At 41.7% G+C, this 27,616-nt stretch overlaps 3 protein-coding genes across 3 annotated transcripts; 1 reads left to right on the top strand and 2 right to left on the bottom strand.

Annotated features, from left to right (window-relative positions):
* Positions 1-427: 427 nt before the first annotated feature.
* Positions 428-6,496, top strand: LOC106567313 (histone-lysine N-methyltransferase SUV39H1; the record flags this gene model as incomplete). Its single annotated transcript, XM_082959720.1, is given in 4 exon segments — positions 428-751; positions 1,324-1,549; positions 1,552-1,610; positions 1,805-6,496. Coding segments are annotated over 4 exon segments (720 nt in total), but the record flags the coding sequence as incomplete, so codon positions are not given.
* Positions 6,497-6,584: 88 nt separating this feature from the next.
* Positions 6,585-11,976, bottom strand: LOC106567244 (putative G-protein coupled receptor 173). Its single transcript, XM_014136303.3, has 2 exons — positions 11,546-11,976; positions 6,585-9,238 (listed from the first exon to the last, which is right to left on the bottom strand). The coding sequence occupies exon 2, from the start codon at positions 9,035-9,037 to the stop codon at positions 7,835-7,837; it is 1,203 nt and encodes a 400-aa protein (XP_013991778.3). The 5' UTR covers positions 9,038-9,238; positions 11,546-11,976; the 3' UTR covers positions 6,585-7,834.
* Positions 11,977-17,620: 5,644 nt separating this feature from the next.
* Positions 17,621-26,341, bottom strand: LOC145860036 (uncharacterized). Its single transcript, XM_082960038.1, has 4 exons — positions 25,726-26,341; positions 20,307-20,350; positions 19,969-20,054; positions 17,621-19,549 (listed from the first exon to the last, which is right to left on the bottom strand). The coding sequence occupies exons 1-4, from the start codon at positions 25,809-25,811 to the stop codon at positions 19,454-19,456; spliced, it is 312 nt and encodes a 103-aa protein (XP_082816164.1). The 5' UTR covers positions 25,812-26,341; the 3' UTR covers positions 17,621-19,453.
* Positions 26,342-27,616: the final 1,275 nt, after the last annotated feature.

Here is a 27,616-nt window from a genome sequence, read left to right as displayed (position 1 = left end):
TAGTAGAGTAAAAGTTGTCAAAAATATAAATAGTAAAGTACAGTTACCTCAAAAAACGACTTAAGTAGTACTTTAAAGTATTTTTATTTATATACTTTACACAACTGCTAGCTATGTATGGTTTGATTTTGGTAGCTGGAGATTATATTGATCCAGCTTTAATTGATGTAATTTACAGTGCTGGTAATGTCTGACTGCCACTGAAAGCATCCATCTGTAATTGAGAGAGAACCTCTTCCCTGTTCCTACCTCTCCGGCCTGTATATGTATGTGTGTCTTCCAGAGGGGTTGGGATAAAGTAGAAGTCACATTTCCGTTGGACCTTGTGTACAATTGGCCAAATAAAGTGATCTTAGGAGATGTCTAGTTTGTCATAGGGGCACCAGAGTTCAGTCTGACTCCTTGTCAGCGGCTGTTTTTTTCCTAAGAGAGGGAGTTCTACCTGGTTAAATGGAAGGGTTACCCAGATCACATGAACACCTGGGAGCTGAGAAAAAACTTCAGGTGTGTGGAGCTCCTACGTCAGTTCTGGGACGATGTCTTCCTGGAGCTGCAGAGACAGAAAAAGACTGTAGTCCCCAACCGGTTTGAACCAGAGCTGTCCTCTTACCTGGAGCAGAGAGCCAGGCAGAGGCAGACCCTGCAGAGGTGGGAGGCCCAGATCAACAGTGTCGGGGGCCTCAAACACATCCTGGTCCTAAACCGTGTGGACCTGGAGGGCCCTCCAAAGAACTTTACCTACATCAACGGATAAGGTGTGCAAGGGCTCGTGTTTCACCAGTACTTTGTATCCAATACATGTTTCAACTGTAGGGATGCTGCCCTCTTTATCACTGTTACGAACCGGTTCAGAGTTCGCAACAAAAGGGAGACAACGTGGAGACAAGGAATATCAAAATATATATTTATTAACTAAAGTAACTAAACAAAATGAACAATTAACAATGGTGTGTGTAATCAGTAGTGTGAGTGTTTTGCATGCATGAATGTAATAATGCAGGGTGTTGAAAGGTGCCAAAGCAAATAACCAAAAAGCCACAAAACTACACAACAGACATCAACCAAGGTGTCTGCGTGGAGAAAGTCTCCCCAATGACTGTGGAAGAGGTCTATTTATCCTGGGACACACCCGGGCCCAGGTGTTTCCCATGTAGCTGACGACCTTCCCAACTCCGCCCACCGGCATCCTAATAAGGAAACAAGAGCAAAGAGAGAGAATACGGCAGACAAAGTGGGAGGGTCGTCACAATCACTCAGTCTAATATGTAGCAATACAGTACAAATATAAATATGTAGAATGAAATCAAAGATTTTCTCTCCTAGGTGGGTGAGGGCATTTCGGTGACAACGGTGGCAGTGGGGTGCGAGTGCACCAGCTGTTTGGAGAACCCTGTGGGCGGTTGCTGCCCAGGAGTATCGGGCCATGGCTTTTCCTACAACGAGTATGGGCGGGTGAAGGTTAAGCCTGGGGAGCCCATGTATGAGTGCAACCAGAAGTGTCGCTGTGGACCAGACTGCCCCAACAGAGTGGTACAGGAAAGGATCCAGCATACGTGCGCACCTCTGAGCATATCAAAATGCATTCCTTCGTCATGGAGTATGTCGGAGAGGTAAGAAAAACAACTTGGATTAAAGAGATTATTTGGTGCACAGTTTATAATATCACTGGCAGCTGTCACAGTTGACAATCAAACAACATACTACTAGTGGTTTTCATTATCTCATGCAGCACTGTGTGTATCCTGGCTGTATTACACTGTATGGTTGTTCTCTGTTGTGATTGGCTGTGTTGTGTTCCATCCAGATCATCACTACAGAGGAGGCAGAGAGGCGGGGTCAGGTCTATGACAGTGTTAGTGTTCATTTCCTCGTTTCCTTATCAATCAGTTACTCATTGGTGAAATTAGCATTATGACAATATCTTTAATTAAATAATTCAAAAACCTTTATTAATGCAATTGCAGACAGAAGTTGACAAACAGGAACATAGCATGAATGTTGCTGAGTAAGTTCTGCATCCAACAAAAGGTCTCCAGTTGTTTTATTAAACCCTAAGTCACACCCTGGTGATGTCACTGCCTACATCATCATCCTCTACTCCTGGGACCAGAACCAGCCTACAAAGCTGTAGAAACAGGGCCTTTATTGTTAGCTAAACACTTAGCAGTAAATGTCCCCTTCCCCCAAAGTTGATTTATTGTGGAATGTTTACCTAGTCTTATCTCCTTCAGTCCCCTGCAGAGTTCTGTCTAAGTCACACATTTCTAAGAAGGGCCTCTTTATAATGAGGCAGAAGAAGAGAGAGAGAACTAAAATACAAATGTAGAACAATACTAAACTTCTACAATGAATATATATTGTTAATCAGTAGTCTAAAACCCTATAAATGTAAGGAGGGAGGGGTCTTTTAACCCCTCCCCTTCTATTAATAAAACATAAGCATAATCCATTTTTTTCTAATACATCAAACACTTTGGTACAACCCTTTTCATGACCCCTAGGTGAACCCAACAACAGACAGGGAGCAACGTACCTGTTTGACCTGGACTATGTTGAGGATGAGTACACTGTTGACGCTGCTCGCTATGGAAACGTCTCTGACTTCGTCAGCTGTGGGGGAAGTGGGGGGACGCACTGGTTTGGGGTCAATTTCAATTCAGTTAAATACTTACTGAATTGAAAGGGAATTGACCCCCAACCCTGTTACTGATACTTACCAAATAATTCCACATTTGAGAACACTTAATCATTAGACCTATCCTTTTCTGACCTCTGTCCCAAAGTGCAACCCGACCCTGCAGGTGTACAATGTAATGTATTCATAGTCAACCAGGATGAGAAACTACCACGCCTGACTTTCTTCTCAAACCGTGGTATCAGCGCTGGGGAGCAGCTCACCTTCGACTACAATATGCAGAGTAGGTTTCATCTGATATATATCCACAGATCACAAGATCGCTGAAATAAAAGATATGGAAATACAGTTTACAATTTACATTTTTGAGAGCATACAAAATGGAACATTAATGAATATGTCTGAATAGAGCTGGTGGTAAGGTTAATGTAAGATTCAAAATCCATTTAGGTTGTAGATATGGGATATCTTTAAACGGGTTGCTTTGGGCGTCCAGAGTGGTGCAGCAGTCTAAGGCACTGCATCACAGTGTTAGAGGCGTTACTACAGACCCGGGTTTATTCCCAGGCTGTGCCACAAACGTCCATGGCCGGGAGTCCCATAGGGCGGTGCACAATTGGCCCAGCATCGTCCAGGTTCGGGGAGGGTTTGGCCGGGGGGGATTACTTGGCTCATCGCGCTCTAGCGACTCCTTGTGGCGGGCCGGACGCCTGCAGGATGACCCCGGTCGCTAGTTGAACGATGTTTCCTCCGACACATTGGTGTGGCTGGCTTCCGGGTTAAGCTGGCGGTGTTAAGGAGTGAGGTTAGGCATGTTTCGGATAACGCATGACTCCACCTTCGCTTCTCCCGAGCCCATTGGGGAGTTGCAGCGATAAGACAAGATAGAAATTGGGGAGGGGAGGGGTTGATCCAATAGATGTGGAGAGAACTAAGATCACCTAAAAAGGCCCACATGTCTGGATCACCTAAAAAGGCCTACATGTCTGGATCACCTAAAAAGGCCCACATGTCTCGATCACCTAAAAAGGCCCACATGTCTGGATCACCTAAAAAGCGTGTGCGCATAGAGTGCAAGTGTGAGAAGGACAATTGCAGGGGGTACTTGTTTTAGGGGTGCGACAAAGACTAATAATAAACTTGATTTTGTTCCAGTAGTGCCATCATGACAATTAAACTTTATTTCTGGTATTTTAAATGGACAATGTAAATATTTGGTGTGTTTTAATATTCAACCCTATTTCATCAAACACTATTCATTCGGTTTGGGACGTTGTTTAATTTGTTTGTAACCTGTTTGCAGTTTTTCTTAGAGTTATTTGGTTTTAGTATACAACACTAGAATCAAATTGTGTGCCATATTTAAATAACATAAAACACTGTCTCCCATGAGTGTACAGCGCCTTGCAAAAGTATTCATCCCCCTTGGCGTTGTCCCTATTTTGTTGCATTACAACCTGTAATTTAAATTGATTTTTATTTTTATTTCTTGTAATGGACATACACAAAATAGTCCAAATTGGTGAAGTGAAATTCGAAAAAATAACAAACGGAAAAGTGGTATTCACCTCTTTTGCTATGAAGCCCCTAAATAAGATCTGGTGCAACCAATTACCTTCAGAAGTCACATAATTAGTTAGATTGCACACAGGTGGACTTTATTTAAGTGTCACATGATCTGTCACAAGATCTCAGTATATATACACCTGTTCTGAAAGGCCCCAGAGTCTACAACACCACTAAGCAAGGGGCACCACCAAGCAAGCGGCACCATGAAGACCAAGGACCTCTCCAAACAGGTCAGGGACAAAGTTGTGGAGAAGTACAGATCAGGTTTGGGTTATAAAAGAATATTGGAAACTTTAAACATCCCACGGCGCACCATTAAATCCATTATTAAAAAATTGAAAGAATATGGCACCACAACAAACCTGCCAAGAAAGGGCTGCCCACCAAAATTCACAGACCAGGCAAGGAGGGCATTAATCAGAGAGGCAACAAAGAGACTTAAGACAACCCTGAAGGAGCTGCGGAGATTGGAGTATCTGTCCATAGAACCACTTTAAGCCGTACACTTCACAGAGCTGGGCTTTACGGAAGAGTGGCCAGAAAAAAAAAACATTTCTTAAAGAAAGAAATAAGCAAACATGTTTGGTGTTCACCAAAAGGCATGTGGGAGACTCCCTATGTCTGGCGCAAACCCAACACATCTCACCACCATGCTTCACTGTGGGGATGTTTTTCATCGGCAGCAACTGGGGAAACTGGTCAGAATTGAAGGAATAATGGATGGCTCTAAATACAGGGAAATTCTTGAGGGAAACCCGTTTCAGTCTTCCAGAGATTTGAGACTGGGAAGGAGGTTCACCTTCCAGCAGGACAATGACACTAAGCATACTGCTAAAGCAACACTTGAGTGGTTTAAAGGGGAAACATTTAAATGTCTTGGAATGGCCTAGTCAAAGCCCAGACCTCAATCCAATTGAGAATCTATGGTATGACTTAAAGATTGCTGTACACCAGCGGAACCCATCCAACTTGAAAGAGCTGGAACAGTTTGCCTTGAAGAATGGGCAAAAATCCCAGTGGCTAGATGTGCCAAGCTTATAGAGACATATCCCAAGAGACTTGCAGCTGTAATTGCTGCAAAAGGTGGTTCTACAAAGCATTGACTTTGGGGGGCGAATAGTTATGCACGCTCAAGTTTTCTGTTTTTTAGTCCTATTGTTTGTTTCACCAAAAATATTTTGCATCTTCGAAGTGGTAGGCATGTTGTGTAAATCAAATGATACAACCCCCCCCCCCCCCCCCCCCCCGCCAAAAAAAAAATCTATTTTCTATTAAGGCAACAAAATAGGAAAAATGTCAAGGGAGTGAATACTTTCACAAGCCACTGTAAACTTTTCATTTTATGTAATTGTCTGCTGTACAATTTGTCTGTACAAAACTGGCATGTGTGAAAGTTGAAAGGTGTGTTTTTAATATGTATGAAAATGCAGACTTCCATGACTTTTTGGATTAGGAGCCGTTGATTAGTGATGGGGGTGGATCGATAGTTCCATATTGGGATATTATTTTTGCCAATATAAATCGTATCGTTCTGACAATATTGCAATATTATTTTTTGCTCTAGTTGACTGTACCTGCACCAAAATGCCAGCAGTTTCCCATCATAGCTTGTTCTCCATCTTCTTTTTAGATCGGGAGCTAAAATGTTTTCAGCACTTTTATTTCCATGACTGATCAAAACTCGTTTTGCAATAAAATCACATCAAATTGCAATACATATAGAATCGTAAAAATGTCAATACATATCGTATTGGCACCTAAGTGTATCGTATCGTGAGGTCCCTGGCAATTCCCACCCCTACTGTTGACAGAGACATTTTAAAGAGCTTTCTTGTGACTGCAATTCAATAGGCTGGTTAAAACCATGAATTACACAGTTGTAGGACTGTCATTCATGTGTGAAGCCTCACATTCATTGTTGGATGGAGCTACTGTCCCCTCATAGAGGTTGCGCTGGGTTGTTTAAGTCAGACTGATCTTATGTCATTTGACCAGGGGCCGTAATCCATATGTATCACGCGTCTCAGAGTAGGAGTGCTGATTTAGGATCAGTTTTGCCTTTTAGATCACAATTAATAGGGGGGGACCTGATCTTAGATCAGCACTTCTACTCTGAGATACTTTGTACATACTGCCCCAGACTTTCCCTACAGGATGTCATTCAGTGGCCAAAGCTAAACTGTATATTGAGCATTACTAGGTCATCTTGGTCCAAATCTTTCTGTAACTAAAACATGCCTTTTTCTTACGAATGTACAACTGGCAAAATAAATGAATATTTTATTATACCAACTGCATGTTGAGCTCAATTTGTGTTGTGTTTCTCAAATTGCTAAGAATATGGATCCCGTAGCAACTGACATCAGCAGCCAGATCAAAATGCATCAAAAGTAGACTTTATTGGTGAGTGGGGGAAAAAAACAATCCCTTTAAATACTGTACAACAGGATATCTTAGAAAACAATGCCAGACCCCTCTAATATTTTTAAACCCCATTTCACTTCTCAGTTGGTTTTTCAATGTCAAAACATTTGCAAACTTCAGTCTGGGAACCATTAAAAAAATGTTGGAAAGCATGCTACTTTGTTGCTCTCTGCCTTTAGAAAGTGTTGTCTTTGAACATGTGAATGTTCAGACATATTTAAGTCAAATCATTAGCACTGAATTCCAAACATTACTCTTGTTTAAATTAGTGAATGTCATTATATTTGTATGATTATTTGGAATATAGAAGGCACAAACTTGTGCCCAGGTTATATTGGTTGTTCCCTGATGGTTAAAGAAAATAAAAAAATCATATGGGTCCTATTACAATTCACATGATATTCTTTCCAATCTAGATTCATTATCCATTTGCAGCTGATGATAACCTATGCTTTGCTTTTTTGGTGACAGTTGCAATCCCCTCCATTGAACTAGAGAAAATCACTGTTAATAGTTTTTAAATTTTCAGCCATATAAATGAGAATCTATGGATAATGTTAATTACCAAGTATTACTACAAACCTGCTTCTCATACTGCATGTACACACGATATGTACATTACATATGAAACAAAGTCATAATTCATTTGCAAAAATAGTAGCATCTGATAAACATTATCTTTACAAAAAAAAGTCAGATAGGCATTTCAGTATAATACAAATGAAACACACCGATCCCACCACCATCACTCGATGCAGTAGAGCAGGGCGTCATACTCATTTTGGCCCAGGGGCCCGCATTCGGTCTTCAACGAGGTACAGAGGGCCGCATTCGGTCTTCAACGAGGTACAGAGGGCCGCATTCGGTCTTCAACGAGGTACAGAGGGCCGCACTGAAAATTGTTTATATTTCCTCTGCGTCAAAATAGTCTATCCATATTATTATAATTTTTTTCGATGCTCCCTGACTGTCTAGCTTTCATTTCGGTGATTATCAGTGAGCTGGACCCAGTCAAGAAACTGTATGAATGTAGGTCCATTATCATTTCTACACAGTTTCGATATGGTTTTAGTCATTTTAAAGTATATTGAGTTTGTTTCCCCCCCCAAAAAAATTTTTTCTAAAAAGACATTGTACATTGGAATTGGATTGGAACCCCCCCCCCCCCCCCACGGGCCGTATGTTTGACACCCCTGCAGTAGTGCATCATGTGATGGTGAACACCAACAGCTCATGGCGGTGCAGCTGTTGGTGTTGTCTAGTCCTGCTGTAGGTGGGCAGGTGGGCCCTCAGCACTTTCCTCAAGTCCTCATTGAGAAGGAGGCAGATGATAGGGTTGACCCCTGCCTGGGCGAAGCTCATCCACACTGTGATGGAGAGGTACCTGTGTGGGATGGAGCAGGACTTGACAAACACCCTCCAGAAGCAGGCCATTATGTAGGGAGCCCAGAGCACCAAGAAGAGCAGGGTGACGATGTAAAACATCCTGCCCAGCCTCCTTTCCGTCCTCACCTCCTCCATGCCCATCAGACGCCGGTGCTGCTGGTTGTGCAAAGTCTGCCTGATGCCAAGCAGGGTGGGGGGCATTGGGCCCCGGCCGAAGCCTGCGATCCAGTTGGCCGCTGCCTGGCCCGTGGCTCCTGGTCCATGAAAGGTCCAGTTTTGGCTGATGGCCGGCACTAGCTGGACAGGCTTCATCTTGCGGTGCTTGTATTCAAACAGCAGGAGTTTGGCGTAGAACCCGTGAGTGGCCAGGACCACGACGGCCAGCATGAGCATGAAGCCCAGAGTGTCATTGGTCTTAAGGTAGCGGTGCTCGAAAATGCACTGGTCCTCGTCTTGGATGAACTTGTACGTCCCCACGTCAAAGACGGGTGGCGATGCCATGGCGATGGCCAGAGTCCACACCATGCAGATGATGGCAGCGCAGGTCCAGACTGTCATGCGCTTGGTGTAAAAACGGTGATGGGCAATGGCCAGGTAGCGAGTCACAGCCACACAGAACAGCATGAAGGCAGCGTGAAAACAGAAGAGCACAGCCAGGAAGGCCACCACCTTGCAGCTGAAGGTGCTGTAGGTCCACGCGGAGCTGTTGTGGACAGACACCAGGACGAAGGGGAAGCAGGCAGCAGAGCGGACAACATCAGCCAGGCACAGGTCCAGCAGGAAGAAGTAGGGGGCCTTGTGGAGGGCCCGGTCTCGGAGGACCAGCAGAGACACCAGCAGGTTGCCCACCAGGCTAACACAGAGGATCAGGCCCAGGAACACCAGCTTGATGTAGGCGGACACAGCTGCAGCCGAGATTCCTTCACTGCTGCTGGTGCTGATGCTGCTGGCCCTCTGTGAAGCCAACACTGCCAGCAGGCTGCCTGGTCCATCAATGCCAAAGATCTGGGTCTGGTTAGACATGCCTCCAGCTCTGTGATTCTAGGGGCGGGGTGCTAGGGTGATTCTACCCCTTCTCTCTCTCCGACCGACGCCACTCTTCCGCCTCAGGCAGCCCTCCTCTCGTCCGCCCTGGTGGATGTCTCTGTCCCACTCTTACAGGGAGCTGTGAGGATCCTTTCTACATAACAGCCTCATTTGTCCTTTCTCCATTACATTCAGCACCTGTGAACAACGAAACAGGCATAATAAGACAGTGCATTAACACTCACTCCAGGAGGGCACATTTATCCATTTACCAGAGAGCAATCATCTGCAAAACAGGCCGTCTTATATGTTTCTCAGAATGATTCAGATGCATAAAAACAACAAAGAAAATAAAAACATGGCTTCTTAGAAGCGTGTGTTGGGCAACAGTGAAGATATCTCCGCCTTACTGTCTTTCTATGGCTGGGATCAGATCAGCAGTTCTCCAGCATGCCAGCTCCTTGGCTCTCTCAGTAATTACCTTGCCCGTTGCTAAGATACAACAGCTCACATACTTTGTGCAAGTGTGGGTGTTTGAGTGCATGCATGGGGATGTATAGGGGATGGAGCAGAGCAGAGCACAACCAAGCAGATCAAATAAAATAGACAGCATTAGCTTCCAAGTAATTCACATTCTAAATGTGAAAATAGTGTTTGTGCCAAAAAATGTACTCCAAATTGATCATGTGATTAAAAGGACTCTGTAAATGGAAATCAAGTTATCATTATAGCTGAACAAAGGAGTTGGGAGGCAGATGCGGGTTTCTGAGTGTGTCTGAGAGTGAGTGATTCACCTGTTGACTTCAAAGAATATAAATTATTCCTAATATTTGAATACACAGGCCTCCCAGTGGACGTCTTAACATAATAATAATATAACAAGGAAATGTCTACATAGCATGCAGGGAATTTTCTACACATTAGAATACCCTGACTCAAGCATGTTTCAACTTAATTGTATAAGGAGCAAGTACTATAAAGAAATGTAACTGACTAGGCTACGGGAATTCATTGTTGTGCCCAGCGAGCAAATATTCAGCACAATGGACAGCGCCACATCAGCGCGAAGTAAAACAAAGGATTGGTCGCAGATTTCAGCACCACTGTCACTGTACAGCGCCGTGCCCAGGAAACTCATGATAACAACGCACCTGTTCTTGGGGCTGGGCCTGCATGGAGGCACTAAATACATTGAAGATTATTGCAATACTGCACTCATCACAATTAAGACTGTGTAGATGCATGTCGTCTTAATCACAGGCCTTGGCTACTAATGACAAGCTTTGATAAGAAACATTTCTGCATGAACACACATCACTTCATTGACTCTTGACCAGTTTTAAGTAATGCCCTGTGAACATCCAACACGGGAAAGAGATATAAGGTGCATCGTCATGTCACATTTAGATTATTTGCTTCATATACAGAAATAACTTACCTTCGATTTCTGGGATACAGTGTTGGAGAAGCTACAATGTTTCACACCGGAAGAAAATGAAGAAATGAAGCTACACTAAAGCTACCGTTAAGAAAAATGTCGTTGACTGAACTAAATAAAGTTACTTTGAAAAAGTAGTTCATGACCGCCAAACTACAAAAAAATCTATATCTAAATCTGAAATGTCATAGACTACAAATTGCAAGACAGATCACTCTGGAGTCAGATGTTAACAGGATGTGTGATTTAGCCTGTTACACACAAAACTGTTTTCAGTGAGAATTAGGCAGGTCTAATGCTGAAAAAGAAAGTCAATTATTGCCTACTTCACCCATATTTTCTTGTTTTTATTGCAAAAAATGTAGTGTGTAGTTCCAGTAGTTAGCTGCACCGCTACATGGCAAAAAATACTACTGAAAACACTACCGAGATTTGTATTTAGTTCAACTACCACCAAGTTACTGCAAAATGTAGTTAAATTAGTTGAATTACATGTAGGCGTTAGTTCACCACTCCCCAACACTGCTAGGACATGTAAAGATGCTGGAATCCTCCTTCATAGAAGCGTCACTGACATTGTATGAACACATTCTCCAGTCAATATTGAAACCACCACACTCAAGATAGGCTATGTCTGTCCTCTCTGAGCGATTACACAATTGGGTTGGGCCACAGGTAGCATAACGTTTACTGGCCCTTTAGCATAAGTTTCACACAGACACAGACCAAAGGATGTGTCCAATTTTCGTTTCCATAATTTCATGTCATTTGCACTATCATCGGGTAGGCTATTGTTGCGTCAGGTCCGAGGTAAATAGAGTCTAAAGACAATTTAGGAGAGGTAACAGTAACAGCACGTAGGCTAACCTCTATAGCCTGCCATACAATCTTCCTCTATATCGTCACATCCAAATCTTAGATTTTCATACCCATAAACGTAAATTGTAATATCGAGTTTCCCTCGACTAACGTTTTGACGCCCCTTGACGCATAACTACAGTCTTCAAAATAACCTCGATGAATCTCTATTTTCATGATGTAGAAGCAAACGCTGTGCATTTATTTACCCAGTAATTTGCAGCCAGTCTGTGTTGTTGTCCGGTGAAGGTCCACATTGCATGTGTCTGCCTGGCGGACGGTGGGAGCGCATTTGATTTGTCATAGGCTATTGAAAATGACAAAAATGTACATTTATATCGCATGTCTAGTCGACAAAACGTACGGTCAAAATAAAAACGTTTGGATGTTTAAATGCATGATTTTAAAGTAATCCCAATTAAATGGCTGCGTCTGCCTTCGTGGATGCTGTTCGCATGTTCGCGGGGTTCATCAGTTCTATTGCACTCGCTACCCTTGCTCCTTTTACATAGCCTCGTTATTGTTATTTTATGGTGTTACTATTTCCTTTTTATTTAGCAAATATCTTTATTACTTTTAACTGTGCATTGTTGGGAATGGGCTCGTAAGTAAGCATTTCACGGTAAAGTCAACACCTGTTGTATTCGGCGAATGTGACCAATACATTTGAATTTGATTTGAATCACCTATCGGAATCATAATAATCTTTATTTGCCAAGAAGCCATATTTGCATGTACCAGGAATTCCCTCTATATGTAAAAGGTCAAATGTCATGACGTCGGAATGGCAATGCACTGTGACCTTAAACAACCTGGTCTCTATTCTGTACTTAAATTAGAGACACACCATTTAGTATGATATGTTATATTTCGTATGGTATGTATTCATTTGTGATTACAATTCGTATGATATGTTAAGTATTGCAATTTGTACAATACCGTGAAACTTATATTAATAATAGCCTTGGCATTCATTTGCTTCAATCACTGAACACAACAGGTGCTTATTAGAAACAAGCTTCTGTTTGAGCCAGGCGTCTATTTCCCGTATATTTCCTAATTGAGCCAGGCGTCTGTACTCCCGAAGTTGTTGACTGTTGTGCTTGCCCGTTAGCTAGCAGTTCTCAGCTTTTAGCAACCAATGGCTAGCAGTTTCCTACTGACAATAAAAACAGATGATTGTCCAATTTTTTTTGAGTCATTGCTGAATTATTTAATGTAACAAATCAAACATTAAACCTTGAACAATTCATTTAGACCTGGCGTTTATTTGAAACTGTTTTTTATTTGTTGAAATGTGTGCAGTTGCCTAGCTATTAAAATGGAGACATGTTATTTAAGTTTACGGTATGTTACGAATTGCAATTCGTAATATATGTTAGTATTTTTCAATATGCACAATATGTTACAAATTTGCAAAATATAGATCTTACGAATTCCAATTTGTTGTTGCTAATGTTATCTAGGTGGCTAATGCTAACGTTAGCTAGCTGACAAATGTTAGCTAGGCTAGGGGTTGGGGTTAGGTTAGGAGTTAAGTTAAAGGGTTAAGGTTAGGTTTAGGGGAGGGTTAGCTAAAATGGTTAGGGTTAGGGGAAGGGTTAGGGTTAGCTAACATGCTAAGAAGTTGCAAAGTAGCTAAAAAGTAGTAAATTATATAAAGTGGGACATGATGAGATTCGAACACGCAATATTTGGGTTGCTAGCTTTCGCATTATACGACCGCTCATTCACCTCGTCCAACCACCCTCCCTAAGTTTTTGCCTTAAGTAACCTTCTGTCTTATGTAACCATACCAAACGTAACATATTATACTAATTTGAGTGTCCTGGATTTACTTTTACTATGTTACGTCTAGTCTATGAGACCAGACTACCTTATAATGAAACAGTACTGAACAATACCTATGTAATTTGGCCCAACAGTAATTATAAAACACATGAATAAGAGTTGCTTTATTACAATTAAAATATCATAAAAATTAGATCCTTTATAGCTGCACAAAAATATTGTAAGTTAACAAGCATTATCCAAAGAGTGTGTAGCTCTCTGTGTAGTTAACCACAACATTCGCTGGGGGGGCAGATCTGTCCTGTTTTTTTGTATTTTTCAGCTGTTAAATGAATTGCTATTTTGCAGATGGGGCATAGCAGCAGGAAGTAGGGGTGCTGAGGGTACTGCAGCAAAAAAAAAAATGTTTTGTAATATACATTAACAAAAATATATTCTTTTTGGAAAAAATAAAAGTAGTGAGTAAACTACAAAAGTAGTGCAGTGGGCCTTGACTAGTATTATTGGACAATATAGACATCTGTAGTATGGGCAAAAACATTTTTTCAGCAACTCTGCTTAGACAAAAATAGGTCATTATATAATTAAGAATCTTGCAGGATTCAATAGTTGGAATTGTAAGAGTTTTGACCTGTCCCTTTCTCTGTGATGTAATTCTAATGGAATCCAGACAGAACAAAACCCTGTCCTCAAACATTTACACCAAAAGGTGCAAAGTTATGGGCAAAGACACAAAACATCCACGTCAAATTAAATATATTTCTTGATCAAATAACATGGAAAACAACCACTTTTTGTGCAGTATTAATTTACCATCCTTACAAACCCCTTAATGCAAATGTGCATTACTGTCATTCACATAGCCGGATCATCTAGGTTTGTATCTATAGACTTTCCATCACCATGAAGAAAAACTACGCACAATACAGTAATTGAGTACATTGAGACATCAAGTGGTTTGTAATGTGATGTGGCTCAGATGGTAGAGCATGACACTTGCAATGCTAGGGTTGTGGGTTCAATTCCCATGGGGGATCAGTACAAAAATGTATGCACTCACTATTGTAAGTTGCTCTGGATAAGAGATACTACACAAAAAAAGTTATGAATAGACCATTTCAGTTTTCACAAACAGTAGAATAAGTTGCATTTGCAAAGTATTTCAAGAAACTGAAAAACACACAGTACCAGTCAAAGTTTGGAAACACCTACTATTCAAGGGTTTTTCTTTATTTTTACTATTTTCTACATTGTAAAATAATAGTGAAGACGTCAAAACTATGAAATAACACATATGGAATCATGTAGTAAACAAAAAAGTGTTAAACAAATCAAAATGTATTTTATATTTGAGATTCTTCAATGTAGCCACCCTTTGCCTTGATGACAGCTTTGCACACTCTTGGCATTATATCAACCAGCTTCATGAGGTAGTCACCTGGAATGCATCTCAATTAACAGGTGTGCCTTGATAAAAGTTCATTTGTGGAATTTCTTTCCTTCTTAATGCGTTTGAGCCAATCAGTTGTGTTGTGACAAGGTAGGGGTGGTATACAGAAGATAACCCTATTTGGTAAAATACCAAGTCCATATTATGGCAAGAACAGCTCAAATAAGCAAAGCCCTATTTGGCCCTATTATTTCATAGTTTTGATGTCTCCACTATTATTCTACAATGTAAAAAAAAATACAAAATTAAGAAAAACCCTGGAATGAGTAGGTGTGTCCAAACTTTTGACTGGTACTGTCTATCAAACAAGTATTTTTATATTCCACAAGTATTATCAGATTAACTGTTTTGTACAGATAATTATCAGACACAAGTTACAAATGCTGGTAAACACTAATATATTTAGTTTCCTTTTTTTCACAAAAGTAGTGTACTGGGCCTTTATTTGTCCTATATTAGCAGACTGATATAGATGTCTTCAGATGCCCCCGCTTGCCTTTAGCTAGGTAGGTTCACAATCTCCCAACCTCAACTAGGTACCTAGCCATTTCAGGCGATAATCAAGTTAGAGTAGCTTGTCTAACTATTTTAGCTGGCATGCCTGCTGGCAAGGTTCCTAGACTTTAGAAAATACTAAAATTGCTTTATCTTGGGTTATGATACTATTTACCAGTGTTGCAGTTGTACTAGACTCCTACGAATCAATTCAATATGCATAATTACAGAGGTATGTTTAGATAACTTTTATTTATTTTTTTACATAGAATTAGGTGTAATTATTATGGCTCTAGATTGAAGGAAAAAGCTGTTTCAGGTGTTTGAAAAATGCTACATTTTCCGACCACCAGCCCTCCACATTCTTTGTGCCCCCTCTAAAATAATGGGTGCATGACACCCCTGAGTACAGCTGGGATTATGTGTATGTCAGTATTTACAGTGCCTTCCGAAAGAGTTCACACCGCCGCTTGACCTTTTCCACATTTTGTTGCTGTAACGTGTACGCTGGGAGTCAGGAAACAAGTAGAGGGAGTGACTAAATAACACAAGGAACAAAAAAAGAAACACAGGTAGGGTACAGACATGAAAACACTGAAACAGAAACAATAACACCCAGGGAAAGAACCAAGGGGAGTGACACATATAGGGAAGGTAATCAGGCAGGTGATGGAGTCCAGGTGAGTCTGATGAGGCGCTGGTGCGCGAAACAATGGTGACAGGTGTGTGTAATAATGAGCAGCCTGGTGGCCCCACGACAAGGCCGATGGCCACACTCAGGAACACGATGAGCTGACCCTGGACAGGGTTGGCTCAGCCTTGGGGGGCTTGGTGATCTGAGCCTCTGATGATCTGCTTGATAGACCTCTCAGTGTTTTTGAGGAAATCTGAAACGATGACGACTCCTCATCCACCGTAGTAGCGTCTTCCTCATTTGAACTGCTAGTACCTTCTTGGGTCAGGGTCATCGATAGGGATGCAAAGGGTCAGAAACTTTCCGGTAAATTTTCAGAATATTTCTGGACATTTTCCATGGGAAATTAAGCCGGGGAATTTTGGTAATTTTGCTTAAATTCATCTAAAAAACTTGCTTATAACAGTGAACCTTTTTTGTGGGATACACATAAGGCAATTCTAGGTATTGTGGCATATTTTGGTTAAACTATCCCAAATTCAATGGAATTGCAACCCTCTGCATGCACAGTGCATTCTTCCATCACATGTACAACTGATTCTCAAGATCTTGCACACTAATGAGATGCTATTTAGCCCACACTACTACAGTGTATGAGCCAAGGACTACATGCTTTCTGGTAAGTTTTGATTACAATACTGGGTGGGGTGAATACATTTTATATGACATAGATGATTTTTTTGTAATCTAGTAAATAGTAGCCTACAGCAAAGTGTGTTTAAATCATTTCTAACTTGTTAACAAATTCTGCTGGTTAGTTTTTGATACCATGTGGGTTTTAGCTTGCTTGAGCCTGCTAACTGAGGAGTGTTAATTCGCCTGTTTTCATACATGTTTAATTTTAAAACATTTATCTTACAAAGGAGTTGTTTAATCTAACTGCTTAACTATTTATCTGTACATGGAATTGTATTTGGGTTTTCTTTACTCATTTTTTTCTAATGTCACACGAAAATGCCACGGGCACTATCTGATGTGTGGAGACATTTCACTGCAGCTAATGTAGAAGGAAAAGCTGTGTACATTTGCAAATACTGTGCCAAATCATGTGAAGAATGCAAGAATCATCTGGCCGAGTGTATAAAGTTCCCTCAGCGCTCACAACAAGCAACCTCTGACAAAAGTCCCTCTACTTCTATTCGAGGTGAAAATGATGAATCAGACACCTTATCGATAGCAACAGCTCCATGGTCCTCCTGGAATCAGAAGTTTTTTTGACTCAATGGAGGAACGTAGTCAGAGAAATGCTGATGAATGTCTTGCTCGAGCTGTGTATGCAACTGGTTCACCTCTGATGCTCACAGGCAATGTGTATTGGAAGAGCTTTCTGAATGTTCTTCGCCCAGCATACACCCCTCCAACCAGACATGCTTTATCTACTAATTTGCTGGATGCAGAGTTCAGAGTTCAAGTGAAGGTCAAGCAAATCGTAGAGAAAGCAGACTGTATTGCTATCGTCTCTGATGGGTGGTCGAATGTTTGTGGGCAAGGAATAATTAACTATCATCTCCACCCCTCAACCAGTATTCTACAAGAGCACAGACACAAAGGACAACAGACACACCGGTCTCTACATTGCAGATGAGCTGAAGGCAGTCATCAATGATCTTGGACCACAGAAGGTATTTGCACTGGTGACAGAATGCTGCGAACATGAAGGCTGCTTGGTATAAAGTGGAGGAATCCTACCCTCACAGCACACCCATTGGCTGTGCTGCTCATGCATTGAATCTGCTCCTCAAGGACATCATGGCACTGAAAACAATGGATACTGTGTTGGGTGGTACTTTGCATGTGGTGATGAAAGTTTCCTTTAACAATCAGTCTTCCAGATAGATGACACAGACACAGGAACCTTGGTATAAAACTCTTTAGTAATAAAATGCAATTGCAGACAGAGTTTCACATACAGAGTACCTCAGTGGTCTATAGTAAAGTTCTGTGTGGCAAAACAGGAGACAACGCTCTTTATACAACCTACCCTCAATCATATCTTAACATTGTTGCATTGGATTAGATAGAAAGTATCTAAGATGAGAAAAAGATGTCTAGACTGTGGTTTCTCACTCTACTATCTCGGCCTTGAGGCTGCGTGACTATCAGCAGGTGCTTTAGTTCTCAGTCTGAGAACTAAAGCAGTACATCCCCATTACCCAGTATGTTTCCATCATTGCGCATTGCAAGCATACAAAGGTTATCACATATATACAGTAATCATGTCATTCGATATTCCCTTTCTTTTGTTGTTCAGTGAAATCATCCCATGTGAAGAGTCAGCTCATTTAATTAAAGTTCAATTCGTAACTAAATAGTTTTTTTTATTTCTATTGGAATGATTTAATCATTTGCAATTATGTCTACTTATGCTAAGGTAAAAGGTTTATGTTTGTCTCCATATGATATGGTAAATATATCCAATGCAAAAAAAACATCTATATTTAAATGGTATTAATATTAATTTGCATATATTTCCGTTAATTCCCATATTTCCATTAATTCACATATATTCCCGTTAATTCCCAAGGAAAGTTTCCACCTCTGAATATTCCCCAAAATGTGCAACCTTAGTCATAGACAAATCTGAGGTGTTGTCTGTGACTTCAAAAGATACGCTTTTTTTTCAAAACACCCAGAGGTGTTGGACTCTCTAACCCAGGGAGGTGTATGCACTAGCAGCAATGTCATCCTGCTGCTTAGAACTTACTAAGTTCTCAGAGAGCACAGCTGCCAGTCTGCTCAGTCCAGCTGCCACCCCTCGCTCGAAGCGCTGGTGAGACGCAGGGGAAGTTGTCTGAGAGACGTCAATGGGTGGCTCAGCCAACTCAGCCAGGCTTTGGGTCAGACTGTCCTCTCCTGTGGGTCCAAAGTGTGTCATGGTCACCATGGGAGGGTGCCAAAAGCAGGTGGCCACTACGCCGGGAAACTCTTTCCCCATCTGCCTGTGAGCTCTCGAGCCTGGGCCCTGTATCTTGCATAATCAAGACTCCATCTTCTCTGGCCATGCCATCGTCCATTGATGTCAGCTGCTTATCATCACTTGAGGGAGGGATGGGGAGGCCTCAAGGAAAACCTCTCTGGGAGTTGCTACCTTCTGTTCTACTGAACTCACAATGGGTGGGATCTGAGGGATGTTCTAGGAGACTTGAGAAGCTGGTGCTTGGCTCCTGAATTCTGAAGGACTTTTTGTTTTCCTCTGTTTCTTTCTCTGCTTCCTGCCTTGGATCCTCCGCCTCCACCTTCGATCCCTGCTGTGGCACCTCTTTCTCTACCCCCTTCTCCTCTACATCTTCCTCCTCCACCACTATATCTGGTGTTGCAGGATGCACACGGATATGAAACATCTTCCAGTGAAGGCATGTTGGCTTGGATCTCTGTGTGAGGTGGGTCAGGTTCATTGTGTGGTTCTCTGTGATTCAGGGTGGAGGTTCCTCCCTCTTGCTCCTCCTCAACCGCTAAGGTTTCAGCCATGCTGCTGTGGAGTGATGTTGGAGACAAGCTCAGAGGTGTGGGGGGACTTCTATCTTTGGGCTCCTCCTGGGGTTGGTCGTCCAGTTTTGCTATTTCACAGTCCAGTTTTGCTATTTCACAGTCCAGTTCCGGTGAAGGTTCAGTTGTCAGTTGGTTGACTTGGGATGCTACAGGTATGGATAGCGCTTCATTGATTTGTGCTGTGGAAGGCACATGAGGTTATTGTTCACCCAGGGATACAGTGGTACTGGACAGTGTTCCATCTGCTGATGGAAGGTTGTCTGGGAGAGGAGAAATGGGTATGTCATTGGCAGTCTGTAGGAATAACATAAAGAGAAATAAGTAACAGTGACAGGCTTTGAGGTAGCATGGTCCCAGATCTGTTTGGGCTGTACGGGCAACTCCTATGGTCAATGTTTGGTATGAAAATGACCATAGGAGTTGGCTATACAGCAAAAATAGATCTGGGACCAGAATGGCTTTGAGGTACAGGGACTAGTCATAATATATGAAGATGTATGCATTCACTACTGTATGTTGCTCTGGATAAGAATGTTTGCTAAATGACTCAAATGTAAATAATTCCTGTAACTGTTCTCAAAGTGATCGACAGCGTGTCATTCCTAAATGGGTCAGGGTGAAATTTAAAACAGAGAATCTAGTATATTATAAAGATATGTATACAAGTTCAAAGATAACTGGTAAGAAATACTGATGAGTTATTCCACCGTTACCTCTAAGTCGAGCTCTCGTTGAAGAATGACTGGGCACACAGGAGTGGGCTTCACCATCTTTGGCACCGGCTTAGTCAACGCTTCATCTGCAAAATCAAAGGTCAAAAGTCAATCACATTACCCATTATTCTAAATTTACACTTACTGTGTTTCATGTGCAATTATATTCAAGTACATTGGATGTATTGGACTGGCCTGAGATGTAACAGTACGATTGAAACAGTGAATAAAGCGAGAGTCAAAATAAGGATCTGAAAATGTCTCCTTACTCTTATGTTTCATCCTTTTACAACTATGTAATAACTCTTTGATAGTCACATGCAGCAGTCCTGCTTTACCTTCATCCTCTGGGAACTGCTCAAAGTAGTCCGAATCCTCCATACTGAAAGGAAAGACATTATACTGTTAATCAATGGCACTGCAATGAAGACACTCACGATACTAGTTTAAAGATAGACCTTTTTTTATAAATGATACATTAATAGCACTATAACGGTGACAAATGGTGCCCACAAACTGTTAGGGCCTACATAAAGCTGTCCCGACAGCAGAGCTTTCTTTTCAGCACCATGGTGTCACGTTGTATAATGATCGTAGTCAGGTGCAGGAATAAGAAATAGGGTTGTTTATTTTCGCCACCCAAACAAAAGCGTGAGGTGTAAACCTCAAAATAATACATGGGACGTGACCCGTAAAACAAATCCACAATAACACGTAGCATGTAAGCTGATACGACAGCACAGGTACGCACAAGACCAACGGACATGGTAACAGAGGGCACACATATACACATACTAATCAGGGGGAATGGGAACCAGGTGTGTGTAATGAGACAAGACAGTCCAGGGTTGGTGGTAATGAATCCAGCTCAGTGACACCTAGAAGACCGGTGACGTAGACCTCTGGAGCTGGTGAACGGAATGAGCAGCAGTACTGGGGGGGATGCGTGACAGCCATGTGTGGAGGATTCACTCCATGTATCAGCGTAGCCTTGTATGGCATCGAAACTTTTCATTCAGCCTCATTTACTTCCTTTTAAAAAAACATAGCTGATTTGGCTGAATTCAGAACATGGGCTGTTCTTACAGTATGCTCCCTGTTCACCAAGTCAGAACCGTAGAATAAATAAGGGGCTCATATAAGCACACAATGAAAGCTCTTAAAATATTTGATGATGATATTTCTATCTCCTTGGCATATTACATCATTTATGAAGCAGCATACAAGACATTTTTGAACATACCTTGTTGTGCTGTGCTCACTTGAACAGGAAGGTGGTGCAGCAGTCCTTCGTGGGTAAATTTTGTCATCAAAGTCTGGCATTCTCTGGATTTGTGGTGATTTCAAGACAACTGGGAACTCAGAATTTTTTTTTTAATCATGACGTCAGTGATATTTAGGTCGGAGCTCTAGAAAGAGGCATGAGTTCCCGACTTGGAATTCCGAGTTGGATGACCGTTCAAAACGTATATTTTCCCAGTTGGAGCTTGTTTATTTCCGAGCTCCCAGTTGTCTTAAACTCACTGAAATCTGAGATTTCCCAGTTCCAAGTTTCCAGTTGTTTTGAGCAGGGCAGAAGTCGTGCTGGATTGACAGCATGGCCAATGTTGAATGTTTATCCTTTTAAGCTTGGAAAAGAGATCCTTAAACCCAGACTTGGATCACACACCCATTCCACTGAATAGCAGGCTGGTGATTGCTTTTCAATGTTTTCAGTTATCCACTGATTCCTTCCAAACCACTCATTGTTGAATTTGCGATTTCCAACTTGGTGAGTAATGTTTTTGTCCAATGGCCGATGAGCACCGATAAATTTTATTTATAATTTCACTTCATTATTTAACTTCATATGACAAGGATTGAATAGGATTTGCCAGTAGATTGTCGACTTGATTCATGATGATGACTGCAAGCTTGCTAGCTAAGATTTTGAAAGTATGATGTTGACATGGTCAGTCCAATCAAAGCTACTGTAGAAGTAATGGGATTTTACATCATTTTATCTGTGGCCAATGACCTTGAGCCTTCTTGGATGGGCACTTCTAATGTAACTCTATGGCAGCACCCAAGGGGCTTGAATTTTCGAGCTCTACCTGTAGATTTTGCGGTGACTTAGTGTCCCCATGAGTGACAGAACACTGAGCCAATCACGGCGCAACTAGAGAACATTACCAACCCCTACGCTCCATATTTTCCACTGGCTGCCCCACCACCACAGAAAGCACTGAGCTAGGCTGAAACACCTGAATTTTGGAGCCCCCTTACTCAAGAAAGCAAAAAAAAGAGACCAAGTTTGTATTGCTGCTTTATTAACAAAATATTTGTTTTATTTTGACATTATTTGCAAATATGTGTGACACGTATTAATGCCAAAATAAAATACAAAACAGGCACACAAAAAAATGTACGTATGTATTTTTTATTTTATTATTTTTGCTAAACAGTGGGGCCCTGAATGCCCTGAGTACCCTGAATGATGGGTTGCCACTGGTCTATATAAGGTCCCACAGTTGGAAGTGTATGTCAGAGTAAAAACTAAGCTATTAGGCTGAAGGAAGTGTCTGCAGAGCTCCAAGACAGGATTTTGACGAGGCACAGATCTGGGGAAGGGTACCAAAACATTTCTGCAGCATTGAAGGTCCCCAAGAACACAGTGGCCTCCATCATTCTTAAATGGAAGTTGGTAGTAGGTGCCAGGCGCAGCGGTTTGTGTCAAGAACTGCAACACTGATGGGTTTTTCACGCTCAACAGTTTCCCATGTGTTTCAAGAATGGTCCACCACTCAAAGCACAAATTCAACTCTTTCATTGAATCAGATGGCTTATTCATCACAAAACCATTTGATGCTGCCAACTATTTGTATGCTTATTTCAATGGCAAACGGGGCAAACTTAGGCAGGAAATGCCCACCATGAAGAGTGAACAATTGTATTCATGCATAAAAAAACTAATAATGAAAGAAAAGCAGTGCAAGTTTGAATTTTGTGAAGTTAGTGGAGAGGTGTAAAAATGTATGTTATCATCAATAATGACAAACCTCCTGGCATTGACAACTTAGATGGAAAGCTACTGAGGATGGTAGCTGACTCTATAGCCACTCCTATCTGTCATATTTTTTATCTGAGCCTAGAGGAAAGTCTTTGTCCTCAGGCCTGGAGTGGTTCTAACAGCAGACCTATAAACTTGCTGCCAGCTCTTAGCAAACTGTTGGGGAAAATTATGTTTGACCAAATACGATGCTATTTCTCTGTAAACAAATTAACAGACTTTCAGCATGCTTATAGAGAAGGGCACTCAACATGTACTGCACTGACACAAATGACTGATGATTGGTTGAAAGAAATTGATAATACGAAGATTGTGGGAGCTGTACTGTTAGATTTCAGTGCAGCCTTTTGACATTATTGACTATAACCTGTTGTTGAAAAAAACATGTAAAGTGTGGGGTTCCACAGGGCAGCTCTCTAGGCCCTCTACTCTTTTCTACTCTTTTCTATCTAATGCCATTGGCATTAAACAAAGCATGTGTCCATGTATGCTGATGATTCAACCATATACGCATCAGCAACCACAGCTAATGAAGTCACTGAAACCCTTAAAGAGTTGCAGTCTGTTTTGGAATGGGTGGCCAGTAATAATCTGGTCCTGAACATCTCTAAAACTAAGGGCATTGTATTTGGTACAAATAATTTCTTAAGTGCTAGACCTCAGCTGAATCTGGTAATGTGTGGTGTGGCTGTTGAACAAGTTGAGACTAAATTACTTGGCGTTACCTTAGATTGTAAACTGTCATGGTCAAAACATATAGATTCAGTGGTTGTAAAGTTGGGGAGAGGTCTAGCCGTAATAAAGATGCTCTGCTTTTTTGACACCACACTCCAAAAAGCAAGTTCTGCAGGCTCTAGTTTTGTCTAATCTTAATTATTGTCCAGTAGTGTGGTCCAGTGCTGCAAGTAAAGACCTAGTTAAGCTGCAGCTGGCCCAGAACAGAGCGGCATGTTTTGCTCTTAATCATAATCAGAGGGCTGATATAAATACTATGCATGCCAGTCTCTCTTGGCTAAGAGTTGAGGAGAGACTGACTGCATCACTTCTTTTTATAATAAACATGAATGTGTTAAATCCCAAATTGTTTGCATTGTCAACTTACACACAGTTCTGACACACACACTTATCCCACCAGACATGCCACCAGGGGTCTTTTCACAGTCCCCAAATCCAGAACAAATTCAAGAAAGCGTACAGTATTATATAGAGCCCTTATTACATGGAACTTCCTTCCATCTCATATTGCTCAAATAAACAGCAAACCTGGTTTCAAAAAACAGATAAAGCAACTCCTTGCGGCACAACACATCTCCCCTCTTTGACCTAGATAGTTTGTGTGTATGCATTGATATGTAGGCTACATGTGCCTTTTTTTTTAAATGTATGTAGTTCTGTCCTTGAGCTGTTCTTATCTATTGATGTTCTGTATTATGTTTCATGTTTTGTGTGGACTCCAGGAAGAGTAGCTGCTGCTTTTGCAACAGCTAATGGGGATCCTAATAAAATACCAATACATCCAGCCAACTTGACAAACTGTGGGAAGCATTGGAGTCAACATGGGCCAGCATCCCAGTGGAACGCATTCGACACCTTGTAGAGTACATGCCCCGACGAATTGAGGCTGTTCTGAGGGCATACTCAGTGTATAATCGTCAGGTAAGAAATATGGATTAATGATTCCCCAATCAGGGGGGCAGAGAGCTGCAGCAAAAATGGATAAAGCATATCAGCCATATCAGCCTCAGTGGATTTTTTTTTACATCAGTCTTATGCAAGGCATCTAGTAGCACATCACATGTAGTAAATTGTTGAAATGAAAACAAAGATTCACTAGAAGTTGACGGGTTAACTGCAGAGTCAGCTAGAGGCTGGGAGTGGGAAGAGCAGTCGATTGACTGACCAGGGTCAATTATTTGAGTTTCTTCAAAATAAAAGATCTGCCGAAATAAAATGCTGGTTAAAAGCATTACTTATCCCATACTTCTTAGTAATGATGCCAGAGTCAGACAGACTTGCTTATGCATGATAAAGTTAGGTCAAATTTGTTTTATATTGGATATTCAGTTCTCTCTTATCAATAGCTATTGAACCAAGCATGCCATGACAATGAACATTGTATTTAATGAATCGGGATGTGTGTGAATTTGTTTTATTCGGATTTCAATCTTTCAAAAACGTATTGGAAACGTATTGGAATAGTGCATAGTGGAATCTGTGATACTGCTAAAGGACGAAGACTGGAAAAGAGAGAGGGAGAAACTTGGTGTGTCAGACACATACTCACATAACCGTTCTTTGTTCCCTTTCTCACTCACACACATACATGTATGTGCAACAGTCCTGTGTTTAAGGGGAGCCCACCCAATCTATTTTGGCCACTTTGTGCCTCCGTCGGCGGCATTTGTGTCTGCGCATTAGCTGAGAAGACGAGCTCTGCTCTGTGGAGCTGCTGCATCTGAGACACAATACAATGTAATCTTATTGGTCCATTATACAGAGACAACGGAAATTTGGTGACTTTTGCTGTCACAGTACCCAGCCCAACACACAACATACACGACTGGGGAACAGCACAGGGTCAGCCGCAGGGCAGCTCCTCTGGAGCAGGGAAAGCGGGAGATTTGTTGATTTCAGTAAAGAACCACTGATGAAAAGAGGGAAATTAGAGAAAAGACAGAGAGAGGGAGAGAGAGTGAAAGACCATCTACCTGCTGGCGTCCTCATCCTCCTCACTGTCGACGAAGGAGCTGGACTCCAGTTCACTGCTCATCACTGAGGCGCTGTCGTAGCCCATGGCAGAGTCCCTTGCTGTGCGCTCCGACTTAGAGTGGCCGTTGATACGAGGGACTGGGGAGGAGAACCACACAAGAACAACCACAGGTAAGATATTAACACTTTGATACAAGTTCACATCATGACATAATACTGTGAAGGACAACTCAGAGCTGAATGAGTTGGAGAGATGATATGAAAAACGATGAGAGAAACATTTCCCAGCGTTATAGAAAACCACCAAGAGGAGATTTTCGTATTAAGGACAGGATCAGGACATTAAATGGGAAATCAAGACAGGGATTTAGAAGAGGTGAAAGGCCAGTGTAGAAAGCACCAGAGAAAGAGGCGAGAGATTACCAACCAGTGCACTTGGCTTCTGAAAAAGCTTGAAATATCATCAACCCAAGAGGATATCAGAAACAAATTCAGGCTGCAGGTAGCCTAGCAGTTAAGAGCATTGGGGCAGTAACCGAAAGGTCGCTGGTTCGAATTGCAGACTAGGTGAAAAATCTGTGGATGTGCCCTTGAACAAGGCTCTTAACCCTAATTACTACTGTAAGTTGCTCTGGATAAGATATATATAAAAATAAATACATGTAAGAATAAAATCTGCCAGGGGAGGTTCTCTTCTGCACTGCTCAACTAATCCAGAAAATGTGGAGGAGTTAAAATGGAATGTTACCTTGTTACTGTATCTCCAGAGTTCCGGTCTAGAAGTACAGCTTTGACTGCTCCTACAGTTTTGCGTCGGTACTGGAGTTTAACTGACCCCCAGCCCAGAAAGACAAGTTCCATACATGGCCACATAGAGAAGTCACATTTTTTAATTCCTAATAATAATCTCCAGTCATCACCTAAGTGCACAAAACATCCATTGGAAGATATTGGCCGCGTTCGAGAGGATCAAAACCACAATGTATCAAGGGGAAATTGTGACTGACTGACTGACTGATCTACAAACAATAATGAGTGAAATGTGATATGATGAAAGATGATTTGTAGATCAGTCAGTCGGCAGTCGCCTGCAGTCCTTTTGACGCTCTCGAACACATGGATTGGGTTCGAGAGCATCAAACAACATTTTATAGTCATCCAATGTCTGCCATGTTTTTGGATGACATGATGATGTCACTGCTGCTTGGTTTACACTAGTTGCCACAGCCACCAAGTCATAATTGTGGCTAAACCCCACCTATTTCTCTTCTTAAAATCTGATTTTAAACCTTGACTCTAATCTTTACCACACTGCTAACCTTAAATTAAGACCAATAAGATAATGTTTGTTTTCATAAATTTTTACTATACTGCCAGGGTCTGCCTATCGTTACTAGTGACAACTAGACCCCAGGTAACTAGACCCAGAGTGGCGCAGCAGTCTAAGGCACTGCATCACAGTGCTAGAGGCTTCACTACTGACCCGGGTTCGATCCTGGGCTGTATCACAACCGGCCGTGATCGGGAGTCCCATATGGCCGCGCACAATTGGCCCAGCGTCGTCCGGGTTAGGGGATGGGTTTGTCCGGGTGGGGCTTTACAAGTAGGCGGTCATTGTAAATAAGAATTTGTTCTTAAATGACTTGCCTAGTTAAATAAAGGTTAAAATAAAAACAACCTCACTGCTTCCTAGTTGCCACAAATACGTGCTGCCTATTTCTACAATTTATCTCCTTAAAATTAGATTTTAAATATAACCTTAATCCTACCCTTAACCATACTGCTAAATTAAGACCAAGAACCTAGTTTTTGTTTTCATACATTTTTATAATATTGCCACTTTGACTTTATGGCTATAGTAACTAGTTGAAACCCTGCTCCCTGTGCGCA

The sequence above is a fragment of the Salmo salar genome, chromosome 13 (assembly GCF_965601325.2).
Source record: "Salmo salar chromosome 13, fSalSal1, whole genome shotgun sequence".
NCBI lineage: Eukaryota > Metazoa > Chordata > Actinopteri > Salmoniformes > Salmonidae > Salmo > Salmo salar.
Note: the sequence above shows the minus strand (reverse complement) of the source record. Positions and strands in the feature narration are given on the sequence as shown.

Coding starts and splice junctions, on each gene's coding strand:
- LOC106567244 (XM_014136303.3), bottom strand. CDS start 9,037: ATGTCTAACCAGACCCAGATCTTTGGCATTGATGGACCAGGCAGCCTG.
- LOC145860036 (XM_082960038.1), bottom strand. CDS start 25,811: ATGGGCTACGACAGCGCCTCAGTGATGAGCAGTGAACTGGAGTCCAGC. Junction 20,351..25,725: donor GAGGATGAGGACGCCAGCAG/GTAGATGGTCTT, acceptor CTTTCCTTTCAG/TATGGAGGATTCGGACTACT. Junction 20,055..20,306: donor GCAGTTCCCAGAGGATGAAG/GTAAAGCAGGAC, acceptor TTGATTTTGCAG/ATGAAGCGTTGACTAAGCCG.